A 14,754-nucleotide genomic window follows, 5' to 3' on the forward strand; every position below is an offset into this window, starting at 1 on the left:
ATATAAGCTCCACTAGAAGACCTCTCAAGCTGGCCATGGGCATAGAGTGTTTCCAAGGACAGATGCCATCCACTCATAAAGCATACCTCCAACAGGGCCGATTGCCCCTGGCCAAGAAGTTGTAATGATTCTATTTGACAGTTTTGAGTTGCTTCATGTTGAACAAGTTTAAGAAATCAAACAGAAATTTAAGAGAGACATTGTTTTTTTTTTTTTTTCAAAAAATTAAATAAAATACTCGGTGCATGCTCCTGTTCATGTTGAACAAGTTTAAGAAATCAAACAGAAACATTGGCTTTTTTTCAAAACATTAAATAAAATACTCGGTACATGCTCCCGAACCCGAACTGTTCAACAAAATGCAGTCTTCGATGAAGTTTGCATTTCAGTCTAAATTCCATATCTTAATATAGTCGTAGAAGTTCATAAGTAAACTAGACAGTAAACTTTGTTGACAAGTAAAGAAAGCAATAATCAAACTAGACAGTAAACTAACCTGTATCATTGGATACTTCTTTTCTTCAGGACTTAAAAACATACCAGAGCTAGTCCTAACACCACTTTTGATTCCCTGAAATAGGCAGGCACACTTCAGTCATTGCAACTTAAAAAAATAAGGTTATCTTAAGGCAAGAAAACTTTTAGCATCAAGAGCTCTATTTCGATTGTGATCGAATGATGACAAAGCTCATATAGAGAATTTTGCTTTATGAAATATTTCTGGCGTGAAAGGGTTCCGGCATCCCACATTACCACAGCACGGGAATGTGACAGTATCAGATAAATTACTACATTATGCTCATTTCCAAGTCTAACAAATTAGGACAACCTCATCTCAGTTTTAAGTGAGTGTGTGCGTGTGGATGGATACTTTCAGATTTATTTCATTGACTACCAACATTATTGTAGATTATCGGATCTTTATTAGGTGAAACAAAGATAAACAACTTGTACGAGTGAATTAAGTCAATCAGGTTTGAGACCCAGAACCTAACACATACTAGAATGGATGGGAAGTTTGCTGCATATCAGCATTATTTTCAATACTTAACCACTTAAATAAGAGAATCAGCTGACTTACCTCCCTACCCTATAGGATCTAGGTAATGACATGCATGATCAGTCTCATGGCTCATGCTGCTAATATGTGAATTCAAAATACCATTCAGAAGTAAATGGAATTCACAATAACCAGGTGACTCTAACCATATTGTGACAGCTTTTGCAACACAACCAAATTTTTTTTTATAAGTGCATCACAACCAGATATATTTCGGTAGTCAGAATCTTCCCCAACGCTGTTGTCCAAGTAAAGAAGATCGCTTTTGGAGGAAGCGCCGATTAGTTATACTAGACTGGTGTTGCATGTGCAAGAGATCTGGTGAGACAGTGGCACACCTTTTGCTACATTGTGAGACTACTAGAGCCTTGTGGGTCGAAGTCTTCAGCCGGATAGAGTTAGCCTTTGTTATGCCTGCAACGGTGGTAGATCTATTGGCTAGCTGGACACTTCCGAGAGGAGCGCAACAAATCAAGGCAGTGTGGAACATGATCCCGATCTGTATTATGTGGTGTGGCAAGAGCGCAACCATCGGACTTTCGAAAACAAAGAGCAGTCCCCGGTGGAACTTAGAATGCTATTTTTCCGTACTTTATTCCTATGGGCCATTGCTTTAGATTTTAATGGCCAGAATTTTCATGATTTTCTAGTTTCCCTTTCTTCAACCTAGATAGGTTTCATCTCTTGTATACCATCTTGTGTACTTGGGCTTTGCCTATCTTTATTAATACATCTTTGATTACTTATAAAAAAAAAAAAAAAACATATTTTCCCTTTTATCATTAAGTAAATCAAGCTTGGTTTTCCCAAAATTACCTAGTATTCTGTTAGTTAACATCTGTAACCATTTAGTTTCCCAAATCAATTGGAAAGCACAGAATTTTTTTTTTCACCAGAAAAATTTTTCTTCATCATCCTCCCTTTTTCTCTCTCTTCGTGATTCCTAGTAAATTTGCATGCACTTGATAGTCAATGAAATAAATCTGAAAGCATACCGATACAAATATCATCTACAGCTGATATGAATCTACCACATTAGACAAGTTATCTGTTTGTAAGACATAAATGACAAAAACTAATAATTAGGGAAATGGAAGATCACACCCCATATGAGCCTCTGCTAAGACAAAGAAGCCACATATTTTTTTGATAATTCAAAGAAGCTACATGTTAGGCAGATTGGAGCATATGGGTAAAATGAAGCATCTGAGAAGAAAATATTTCCCGATGCTAACTCTATTATCAAAGTTAAAGATAAAAAACAGAGAGAAGAGGAGAACATATCATGAAATGAAATCACGCAACAGAAAATCTACCAAATATTTGCAAGAGAGAATATTAAATTTAACATTATGGGCCAATAAAAAGATTAATTAAAAGGAAGGCCATTGTCTCTACCTTCCCAGTTTTTGTATCCACTACAGTGGAAATATGAAGTCGGGGGAGGGCTATAGCCCTAAGGTAGTCACATTCCTGTAAAACAAACAAATTTTCCATTTTGAATTACTAATTTTGTAGATCTATCTGTAATTTTTTTTAAAAGGAAAAAAATTAAAATTCACAGATTGCAAAAGAACACCCTTAAACTATTCAAGAATCAAGCAGAGAATCTTCAATTTCTACCAAAGTTTAAAATCCAGCATATGTTGCCAAATTACATTGATACAGTCCCTGTTGGTTTGAGATCAATCATCTCGTATGGGAGCTTCTACCCATGTATAGGAAGATCATTTTTAGTGATAGATTTTACTATTCAAGCTTTGGAAAATAACTTTGGAATAAACATAGATTACAAGGTAGCAAGGAGTAGAATGTACTACGCAATAGAAAGATGTGGCCTAGCTTGTAATTATGTGGATGTTTGGAAGCAGATGAGCAGAGGAAGGCTTAACATCTACACTTTATATTAGTTGCTTTCTGTTAGTTTAAAATTCTTTGAAATAAAGTTTAAATCCTTGCTATAGTTTTTGGGGTCATATATAATATACACTGCTGGTCAAAGACACCAGGAAACCTTGGTTCTAAAGAATTTCATTAAGAATGATACCATGAATTATACAGTTACAAGCTTCAACATTTATAATTGTCATATTCAAAAGATTCAAGAAATAATATTCAGCTCCAGATTTCCAGTTGCTCAAAAGTACCTTAGCACCCCCAGAGCCAGCATATTTAATAATAAGTAGCATGTCAACATCAGAAGATGCTATAAAATAGAGCATACACTTACCTCCATGCTCAAAAAATTATGAAGTACAATTATTCGAGGTGACCAGCTAATTACTTCAGGTTTGACCTACATAAAGAAAAAAAGAGCATTAAGCATCAAAGTTTCCAAAATGAAACATAAGTACTGTTTTCCAGAAAAACTGTAACACCCCGTTCCCATAGGATAGAGATGTTACTAACATTCATAACATAATGCCCGGTAAAGAGAATCATATCTTGAATATACCTCATTTATTGAAAAGCGATAAAATATTAAAAACTGATTTGAACATAATCATCTCAAAAACTGAACGTAAAGTAAAAGAACATAAATTAATCCTAGGAATGACGTAAAAGACGTCTTATTCTTGTGTGAATTATCATCTATTCCTTCCTAATCCTTTGTACTAAATCTACTCCTGGCCATCCAGCTCTGCATCGTCATAAACATCATCTGTAACAATTAGACATGAAAGAAACAAGAAGACAAACAAGAATGAGTCAAATACTCAGTAAATAGCACATTATACTGTAAAACATAATCTGGCCTAGCATGGATTTAGTTTCTGAAGACTCTTAACAACATATATACATATATCGTCATATATTCACATAGCACATATCTATCCATCATCATAAGCTGAAGCATGCATAATATGTAACGTGAATGTATAATAACTTGTTTATCTTGTTTAATATGGAGTGAAACACGCTTGAGTCCGTGTTTCACTTAACTGGCATAACATGGAGTGAAACACGCTTGGGTCCGTGTTTCACTTAACTGAGTAACATGAAGTAAAACACGCTTGGGTCCGTGTTTCACTTAACTGAGTCATGGAGTGAAACACGCTTGGGTCCGTGTTTCACTTAACTGAATATCATGGAGTGAAACACGCTTGGGTCCGTGTTTCACTTAACTGAATAACATGGAGTGAAACACGCTTGGGTCCGTGTTTCACTTTACTTGTGGTTAACTACGCTTGAGTCCGTGGTACTGTATTAAAATTTCTTATCTTTCTTAATGCATGAGAATTTACTAGGCTTCACGAACTTTCTTAACATGGCATATTCTTGTACATGGCATAACATAACATGACATAGCATAACATGACTAGAACTGAACATTTTATGACATTCCATGGCATACATGATCTAAGTATTACATGAACATGGCATACATGATTTACGTGCTACATGAACATGGCATACATGATCTACGTGCTACATGAACATAGCATACATGATCTAATTATCACATGAACATGGCTTGCATAATTTGACTATTCTATTACATGGCATATTTGACTTGAATTACTACATGAACATCTCATGGCTTTCATATGATTTTAGTAACATTCAATCAATCAAATAACAAATTCATTCATTCAAGCATAATCTCATATTTCATCAAAGATCATGAAAGGAATCTAACATTGACTTCGAGCATAGATAATCATCATAAGGACATCATATTTTCATACATAACAATAATATTCACAGTACGCATGCATTCATATGATCATACTATTTACCTCTTAGCGTTGCTTCCTGATTTCCAACTTATAGCGCGCTACCTATACGAGGTACTAATCATCACTAACCTTTCTAGAAAGATGTGTCATAGCATTCTAAATACTTAAAATCATATATAATAATATTATTCAAAACTCATAACATGTTCCTTAAATAATTTTTTAAAATTCTTAGTTAAAAGTCGATTGGAATATTACTTAAATAATGGACTCAAAAGATACTTTAAAAATTATACTTTAAAATTATGCTTTAAAATCCCTTAAATACTTATCTATAAAAAATGAGTCTATGACTAATATATTTGTTCAATTAAAAGCTTCGGCCCACTTAAAAATTAGCCCAGTTTAAACCTCAAACCCGCATGAAATCAACCCACTTAACCTAATACTATAGTTTCTGTAATAATACAAGTCCAACCAGATTTATAAGCCAGTCAAGTTACAACTAAACCCAGCCCCAATAGAACTCAGCCTAATAGAAAGGGTATTTTGGGAAAACTGAAGCAAAAGAAATAAGAAGAAAACAGGTTTACGGGAGAAGGGCTGTGCGATGCTCACCAAGAGAGAGCTGAGTGCGACGGCGGCTCTGGGTGGCTGGGAGTGACTGGCGACGTGACTGGGGGTCCCTATGGTGGTGCGACACCAAGAGAGGGAGAGAGAGAGAGAGTTTAGAGAGAAAACCAATAAGCCGAAAAACACTAGGGAAAGAAGTTAGTGGCCAACGGCAATGGGCTTACCGGAAGGGAGTGGGTGCGACGGGACTAGGTTGGCCGGCGTTTTCTGTGGTGGTGTTGGAGGTGGTCTGGCGAGGTGACTCTTGGTTGCCGAGAGGGGCTATGATGGTGCTTGCAGGAGTAAGTTTATTTTCTCTGCATAAACGAGTTTTCTCTAGCAATTTGTGTGTGTAATTCAGAGGCTTTGTGGGTTTCTTATAGGCGATGGGAGGGAACAATGTGAACCTTCAGGAGATTGGCTGAAATTTGAAGTTGCCTAGACTTTAGGAACCTATTCTTACGAGGATACAGATTCTGAGAGGATTTGAAGAGTTTGAGTTGGAGTTAATCTCAAACTAGAAACCGAGTCTAACACGGGAACTTAATGGATAAAGTATACGAAGGTTTTGGATAGGGAAGGAATCACTAATTTAATCTATCTATTAGCACATTTTCTAAAATGATAATAAAAATATAAAACAATAAAAATAAATAAATAAATAAAATACTAGTTTTAAGCCCTAAATTTGGATCCGTATGCTACAAAAACAGATTGGGAAAAAAAATTCAAGAGATGAGAGATGCAGGAGAGTGTCACATATTAAAATCGAATATATACCGGTTAACCACAAAATGAGATAAAGGGTATTCTGCATCTATTTCTGTGGAGGGGCAGAGAGAGAGAGAGAGAGAGAGAGAGAGAGTAATCTGTGATGCATTGGCTATGCATCACAGGAACTTAGGACAAATTCAAGATTTGGGACAACATCAAACAAAACCATCAATACCCTCCTTTTATATTTTCTCCATATCCCACCCCATTTCCTTTAGCATAACCTAATGAAAGAAGAAAATATAAAGAAAGAAAGAAAGAAAGAAAGAAAGAAGGAAAAGAAGTAAGAAACAACCATCAACACAAAATAAATAAACACACTACTTGTAAATGACACATCTCTTACCTGTCCTAATAAGTATATACAGTTAACTTGCTCTAAAAATCTTTACCTAATTCATCTATAACTCTAAATCCTTTCATAAATATGCATTTACCGAAAATAAAATAGATATTTCTTTTTTATGAGCAAAATACAGTATATATATATTTATATTTTTCCCCAGTGGAACGTAATAATCATATGGAGGCAGAATTTCCATCTTGGTCTGATAGTAGCATCAATTATGCTTAAAAAAATTGCTTGCATATTTCTAATTTAAACATTCATATTTTAAAAATTACCTACAAAAAATGTACTACTTCAAAATGCAAGCCATTAAGATTATAAGTGAACTTTTCTTCCTTTATATAACCCCACCCCCCCCCCCCCCCAACCATCTTTGTGCATGAGATACAGAGGCCATAGGATTTAAAATAGATATTCCAATCATGAACATACATATCCAAGACGTAAAATTCTTGCTTCCTTGTCGTTATCCCAGTGGGGAATACCTGACAATAGTAAACAGATAAGAGATCAGAGAAGAAGTACTCCCAGACTCCACTAAATTCTTTTTGACACGTGCACTAGTTCACCAAAATGATGCTGTATCAGGCATCTTCTCCATGGGAAAAATTGAAAATGCTATAATGTTGAAAGCATCCTTATTAATTTTTTTACTGAACAAAATAATCGTCACAAAAATAACCAATAAATCCTTGTGTTTACATGTTTCAAACTCAGACTACGTAAACTGTAGATGCCATAAATCCAAGTCAGTATGTGCCAATCTAAATAAGCAACTCATCACATGGTCCACTTTATGGTTCACAGATGCAACCGATTTAGAGTACAACGAAATCAAAATTTCTTATGCAAAACTCAATTTTGGGAAAAAATTGGTTAGGAAGCATACTGACCTTTGGGCAGTTGAAGGTAGCCATCATTCTGATTTCCCCGCAATCTTCTAAATGATGGAACCTCTGTGCCCATAAAGGATATCATTCTTAAGTTTCATTCGATAAAGTAGTGATAAACAAAATATGACTAAGGAAGCATATATATCAACAGAAAAAACTATTTTTTTAGAACAAACAACATCAATAAACAATCAAAATCTTGGGAATAAAATAATATCATAATGTTGAAACTGAGCTCCTCAACAAACCTTTTATAGAGTTGATTATATGACTATAATGCTATTACAAAAAAAAAAGACACTAATGCTCATTTTGAGGTAACAAATTAAGTTTCATCTGGGGAGGAGATACAAAATCTGCTGCTGTATTGACCGTCAATCAATTCTAAAACCACAAACCTATACCTTAAAATGGCTGACTAGCTTCCTGGAAGTAAGGATATCAGAAACCCCACAAAACATAAATAAATAATCATATATCATCTAATCTCCTGCAAATTTCATCATGCCTACTTCTCCCTTCCATTTAATGTTTAAGTTTCTTATCTTCCAATCATCCGTACCGCCCAGATAAAGAAGTAGTCCTCCTACAAGTATGAGAATATACAATCTTCCAAAATATGCCCCAAACTTCTTGATTATAATTCAGAGTAATTTCAAGAGTCAAATTTCCTCCCTACCACCTAATACCTTGTAATTGCCAGCAAACCTAAAATATATGATTCAAGATTTCCCTAACCTACATTGGGTGCAGACTCTTCAACGTACTGTATAATAATAGGATAGAAAACATATGTCAAGAAGTAATTTAAGAAGAAATAGTAATTCAGTAGACAAATATAAAGAAATTATTTTACCAATCATTTAAAAGATATAACATAAGTATGATATGCAAGGAAAGGACAGATAAAATAATTGCTCAATATCATCTGAAAGATGCAATGCCCGAGAAATATACCATAGGAGTCTTCCAACCTTCGTATGAATGCTAATTGGAACAAAGCACCTACGATTCCCATACAACATGTCAGCACGAATATACTAAGAGAAAGCTCTCTATTGGCGGTTTATAAACCATTGGGAGCATAATCAATGTAAAACATCATTTTAGGGAAGGAATTGAGTTTTCAGTCCATTAAAATAAAGAAACAAACGAAAGAAATATACTTGATCTCCTTAGCAAAAGAACTAACAATAATATAATCCACCCCTCACTATGACATTTCCAGCTAGACCTGAAACCAATGAAACTCGTGAAATTCCGTAATTTCAAACTTTGTTGAATTCACTCCGGCGGCTTTTCCTTTCCGAGTTTATTTATGAAAAATCACTTGGATGGCCGTAGACGAGTGATCAAGATCGTTGATATTTATCGGAAATATATCAAACAACTAATACTGGCCAAGAAATTCATGGAATAAACTCGGACAGCAACATAAATAGTATAATCCACTGAATATGTTAATTTCATTCACTCTAAGCTATAGAAACCGAATAACTCGTATTAGAGCTGAAAGGTATGCTTGTAGCCAAGAAAAATGGAGGGAAAGCATAGATGAAATCTCTTCTTCGTTTACTCTTAATTTGCGCTCAGAAAAGAAAACGAACGTCCACAAACAACCAAGCTGTTTATTAAACCGAATCCTTGGTACTCTTCCAACAACAGCACAAAGATAAAAGAAAAGGAAAAGAACATAAGAACTTGACCATAAAAGTAAAGATTACTTGGAGGACAGAGACCAGGATTTTGGCAAATAAAGCATAATGTATGTGAGAAATGAAAGAAAGGGTTCGATTCTGTACCAATAATCATTCCGACAGTGACGAGTGTTAGAAGCCCGAACGCGATCTTCATCGTGGCCGCAGTCATGGCTCACTCTTTCGTTTTCTTTCCAAACTCTGGTCGTTCTGGAGGAAGAGACAGAGATACTGTTTTGGAGGGAGAGAGAGAGAGAGAACGAGTCGCGGAGTCTGGCGATGGAAGAATCAACGTTTGACGAAACAAGAAGAAACCACTCCGGCCCATTGCTTTCGTTGCAGGTTTTTATTTACCCACCTTTTTAAAAAAAAAAAAATTAATGTACTCAGAGATTCGTATGGGGGATTTTTTATAGTGGAAGGTGAGAGCATATAACATTAATTAACAACCAATTTGTTAGCGACAAAAGATAATGATTATAAATGAAGAGTAAATCTATACGGAATCCACTGTAGCCGTGCACTCAGTGCACTCAGTACGTGGATTTCATTTTTTTTTTAAAAAAAAAAAAAAATCAAAACGTGCGTTTTGATTGAAGACTGGTTTGAAAATTCGTTTCATTCGTTTCTGCCATTTGAATTCATGCCGCGAAACCCCTGCTCCATCGCGACCCGCGTCTCCTTCCACAACCCATCACCTCCCGGCGACGCCATCTCTCTCATCAGTGCCACCGAGCGGCAGTCCTCCGAATGCCCAGTGCCTCCACTGTCCCGTGAGTTCATTTGAACGGAGCAAAGAATATTTGAATCCCGCGAAATCCCCTTCCTCGCCACGAACCCGCGTCCGTCGGCTTCCGCTTGCTAGCGCCACCTCGCGACGACTTCTTCTTCCCAGCGCCACCTCGAGACGCTCGTACGTCTACCCAGCGCCGCCGCTCCCCGCGAGCTGATCGAACGGACCAAACCAACGACGGGTAAGAGTGCTCTGTTTCGCCAAATGGTTTTGTAGGTAAATATTATACTACCATTTTCCCGTCCATACATGCTATGTACATCATGATTTTTGTGTTTTCTGAGATGGGTATGCGCTTAGGGCATGGAGAAATTTCCAGAAAATGATATTTGCTATTATAATCTGTATTTACATGTGAAAACATTGAGGAAAACCTGTGTTGTCTCCTAATGTTATCAAGATGCAACTGAGGTTGTCATTAACAAATATGCTAAATTTTAATTTTCAGATTTAATATTTATGCTGATGTGTGAAAGCTTGATCAGAAGTTGTTTATTAGTGATCATAGTTAATATTTGAGCTTATTTAATTTTGGTTGCTTTAAAAGTTGTTTATTAGTGATCATAGTTAATCATTCCAATGAATTGTTCCGTCCGAAACATATATTTTTTTAAGAGTATAATTAATTAGAAGAAAATGTGGTAAAATAGAAAACAGTTTCATGTCAACAAAAGAACAAAATCTTTTAAACTTCATGTGTAGTGAAGACCAATTTGATTAAACAGTATGAGAACAAAGCAAACTTTTGACTTCTTAAATAATAGGAAGTCTCAAAATATGGCTATAGCATAGATAGGATGCTGTCAAAGTAATTGTTTTTGCAATATTCATAAAAAAATAAAAAATAAAAAAAAAAAACTAAATGTGTCCAATAAGTGTCTTGCAATAGTTTCATGAAAACACTATTAGAAACTATTCCGAGCACTGAGATTAGAATATATTTTAACTCATTTTTTTTGTTCTTGACAAGTAGAAAGACATGAAAATAGACTAACTAAATACTTGCTACATGATTCGATGGATTCCATGAATTGGAAAGATCTGTTTCTGCTCACTGAGAGTGATTTGTTTCTATTTTTTCCGTTCAAACAATAATTGTACGTTTGTATTTCATTTACGTAGAAAGTGCTTATATTTTCAGATTTTGCATTACGTATGAGGGTTTAATCTTTATTTTTCTTCTTTTGCCATCTTGGAAGACTGGATAGAAATTATCGGAAGACATTCTTAGCCTTATTGTGATGGGGGAAAATGAAGATAGAATGCATCCTTTTGATATAAATATGCCCTACAATTCCCCGAGTACTCATGTAGATTATAGCCCATTTTCTGATTCATTTGAGGTATATTTATTTGAATTTTTATATTTCAGAAGTTAACATGTTAAATTTTTTAGAGTCATCCAATTTTCCCTAACAACGTGCCTGTTGCAGCATATGCCACCTTATATGTCCTACCACCCTCCGCCGAGTAATCCAGATGACTTGAGGCAAGAAGTGCCCCCGACACCAACTGTGCCAACCGATACCACATTTGAACAAAATCTTGGAAGTACATCACGGATGACTGCTGAAAGTTGTCTTGATGCCGATGGTAGTACAGTTTTATTTGCCTTGATTATAATCATTGTAATTTTGTTTTGATGCTAATCCATATGTTTCCATTTTTAGACATGGTCTTCGACATAAATGAATATTTAGAGGGTACCACTGTTGTCGATGATGATGAAGTACGAGTTGAAGCACCAAGATCTGGGATGGAATTTGATAGTATGAAAGATCTTACAGCCTACTATAAGCAGTATGCGAAGCAAGAGGGTTTTGGTGTACGGACACAAAGGACTAGGAAAGATGATGAAGGGAGGCCTGTGTACGTGACTGTTGGTTGTGCCCGTGGCGGAAAGTACAATCCTACGAACAATAATATCTCGAAGCCACGACCAACAACTAGAACGGATTGTAAAGCGAGAGTAAATGCGACATTGAGGAAGAATGATAAATGGGTTTTCACCACTGTTGAAAATGTGCACAACCACATAACTGTGAGCCCCAAGAAGACAAGATTCTTGCGATCTCACAAACATCTAGATGAATACAGTCAAAGGATCCTCGACCTAAATGATCGAGCCGGTATACGAATGAACAAGAATTTTTATTCTCTTGTCGTTGATGCGGGGGGTTTTGAGAATCTTCAGTTTCAAGAGAAAGATTGTCGGAATTTCATTGACAAGGCTCGACATTTAAGGTTGGGTAAAGGTGGTGGCGAAGCACTTAATCAGTATTTCCAAAGAATGAGAGATCGGAATGATGGGTTCGTTTCTAACATGGACTTGGATGATGAGGGAAGGTTACGAAATGTATTTTGGGCTGATGCTCGGAGTCGAGCGGCGTATGAGTATTTCGGAGACGTAGTAACATTTGATACAACGTACCTAACAAATAGGTACGGGATGCCTTTTGCGCCATTCGTTGGTGTTAATCATCATGGTTAGTCCATATTATTAGGAGCGGGATTGCTTTCAAACGAGGACACTGAAACTTTTGTGTGGTTGTTCCGAATGTGGTTGGATTGTATGAATGGTCGGGCGCCCAAAGCCATGATAACCGACCAAGATCGGGCAATGAAAAGTGCTATTGCCATTGTATTCCCTGAAACTCGTCACAGATATTGTTTATGGCATATAATGCGCAAACTTCCAGAGAAGTTAGGATCTCATGCGCAATTCAATGCGGGGTTGAAGACTGACCTTCATACTGCATTATATGACTCACATACCAGCGGTGAATTTGAGGAGAGCTGGGGTCAAGTAATTGTGAAGTATGATCTCCACGACAATAAATGGCTTCAATCCTTATATGAGGAAAGGTCTTTTTGGGTTCCAGCTTAGTTGAAAAGTGTATTCTGGGCTGGAATGAGCACAACACAAAGGTCGGAAAGCATGAATGCATTTTTCGATGGGTATGTCCATTCCGGTACCACGTTGAAGGAATTCGTCGACCAATTTGATAATGCTCTTAGAAAGAAGGTGGAGTTAGAGACAATGGCTGATTTCAATTCTAACAACCAAACTATTCCCTGCGTGTCCCATTTTAATATTGAGAAGCAGTTCCAAAGGTTATATACAAATGCAAAGTTCAAAGAAGTACAAAGAGAATTACTGGGCCTAATGTGTTGTAATTGCTCGTCGGTAAGCACAGAAGGGTGCATTTTAAAATACCAAGTGTTGGATGAAATATCTACTGATGACCACATCAAAACCTTGGATTTCTGTGTTTACTATAACGAAGAGGAGGTGGAGGTCAAATGCACGTGTGCACTGTTTCAGACGATGGGGATTCTATGTAGGCATGCACTTAGAGTTTGCCAGTTGAAAAAGATTAATGTGCTGCCAAATGTATATGTGTTGGATCGTTGGAGAAAGGACTTAAAGAGGAAATACACATTAGTCAGAAGCAGTTACGATGACCAGCGGGACAGAGCAGATGCACGGAATTATGAGCGGGTGCTTAAAAGATGTTCAAAATTAGCCACCAAAATATCCTCTGATAATGAAAAAATCAGTGCTTTCTTGCTTGTTGTTGATGAGTTTGAGATAAAATGTGAAGGTTCAACACTAGAGTCGGCATATGAACAAACGAAGGCCAAAGCAAATGTCGTCTTGGATAAGGGTAAGAAGATACGAAGCCCCAATGTGGTTCGAGGGAAAGGGAGACCCCCAAGTAAGAGGAAGGTTCCACCAGTGGAAAAGTTGGCAACAAAGAGAAAGAAACCGGTATGACATCATGTCTAATTTTACATTGTTTTAAGTTAATATTATGAATCTAATATCTGTCTATTTATGTCTTGGACCTCAGACTTCCAGGAAAATCTTGGTAGATGAAACACAATTGGGTGAGACATCGGGATCTGAACAACACCAATTTGATGATGGGGTTGATGTTGGAACACAAAATAGCATTTTTACACAATCAACTGCAGAGGTTAATTGTGTCTTTTAAATAACTGACAACCATGTATGACATCATGATGCACACTTGTAACCCTACGATTGTTTTATTTCAGATGTGTCACCATCTCGATGCACACTTGTAATCTCATGGTGATGAGAAGCCACATTTTTTGAAGCTCTTGGAGAGGGTATGTTGTAGTTAAAGAGGAAAATATCATGACAATTTTGAAAATGATGCAATCTTTCTATTTGAAAATGATGCAATCTCATTTCTTTTTTTTTTAAGGAGAAGCTGGAATTTGGGAGTTCGGGGAGTAACTTGACTCTGGGGCCGTAGCTCATTCTAATTATCTCGCAATTTTTTTTCCCCGTTTAGTATTATTTTGCATGATTGGCTCTGTCGATTTTTCTTTAAAGTGTTCTTTTTAGATACTTGTATTTCTCATTGATTTGTCTTTATATCCTCTAACATTGTATGATTGTATTTCTCAGATCTGCCGCCGGGATTGAGTTGCTGTTTTTTTGTCTTTTAGAGGGTTGGGTGGTAGTTTTGTGGCTTTATATCCTCCTAGTGCAGTTTTGGTATCCATGGGTGTATGTCAATGGTAAGGTTTTTTGTGGAGATGCAACGAGTAATTTGTTGTACCTCTTGGAGATTGGAGATCAAATGTGTTTTGCTACCATGAGCCAACAAGTTTTGGAGGAGTACTACAAAATTTTGGCAGTTGATGATGATGCAACTGAGGAAAATATCAGTTTAAATTACCTAAGTTTTGCACTGGTTAGTGATCTCTCTTTCAAGGTTAACATGTATGAATGGTGGTTTTTCCATTGCTTCATTGTCAAAAGTTCTTGTCATTAACTTCAATGGGACAATGGGTCAGCCGTCTTATTAGTGATTCTGTGGAAGGCAGCAATGGCTACTTTTGCTGCGTAATAATCACTTT

At 36.5% G+C, this 14,754-nt stretch overlaps 2 protein-coding genes across 4 annotated transcripts in view; one reads left to right on the top strand and one right to left on the bottom strand.

Annotated features, from left to right (window-relative positions):
- The window catches only part of LOC121254360 (prolyl 4-hydroxylase 1-like), a 37,274-nt gene extending 27,810 nt beyond the window's left edge, over positions 1-9,464 (bottom strand). For 2 of the 3 annotated variants that reach the window (XR_005938614.1, XM_041154370.1), the window contains exons 1-7: positions 9,171-9,449; positions 8,326-8,373; positions 7,369-7,431; positions 6,908-6,960; positions 3,291-3,356; positions 2,459-2,533; positions 497-571 (exon numbers count right to left, since the gene is read on the bottom strand). Coding sequence is in view for 2 of the 3 variants with exons in the window: in XM_041154370.1 (XP_041010304.1) it covers positions 497-571; positions 2,459-2,533; positions 3,291-3,356; positions 6,908-6,960; positions 7,369-7,431; positions 8,326-8,373; positions 9,171-9,237 (447 nt within the window). In the remaining variant the exon portion in view is untranslated. Of the gene's footprint in view, positions 1-496; positions 572-2,458; positions 2,534-3,290; positions 3,357-6,907; positions 6,961-7,368; positions 7,432-8,325; positions 8,374-8,560; positions 9,021-9,170 lie in introns of all 3 variants that reach the window. The other variant, XM_041154379.1, reaches the window with a different exon arrangement.
- A 1,635-nt stretch (positions 9,465-11,099) lies between these two features.
- LOC121245845 (protein FAR1-RELATED SEQUENCE 5-like) lies at positions 11,100-12,349 on the top strand. The gene is made up of 3 exons (XM_041143735.1): positions 11,100-11,201; positions 11,292-11,451; positions 11,529-12,349. Exons 1-3 carry the CDS (start codon positions 11,100-11,102, stop codon positions 12,347-12,349), a joined length of 1,083 nt encoding a protein of 360 aa, XP_040999669.1.
- The last annotated feature ends 2,405 nt before the right edge of the window (positions 12,350-14,754 follow it).

The sequence above is a fragment of the Juglans microcarpa x Juglans regia genome, chromosome 1D (assembly GCF_004785595.1).
Source record: "Juglans microcarpa x Juglans regia isolate MS1-56 chromosome 1D, Jm3101_v1.0, whole genome shotgun sequence".
NCBI classification, from domain to species: domain Eukaryota; kingdom Viridiplantae; phylum Streptophyta; class Magnoliopsida; order Fagales; family Juglandaceae; genus Juglans; species Juglans microcarpa x Juglans regia.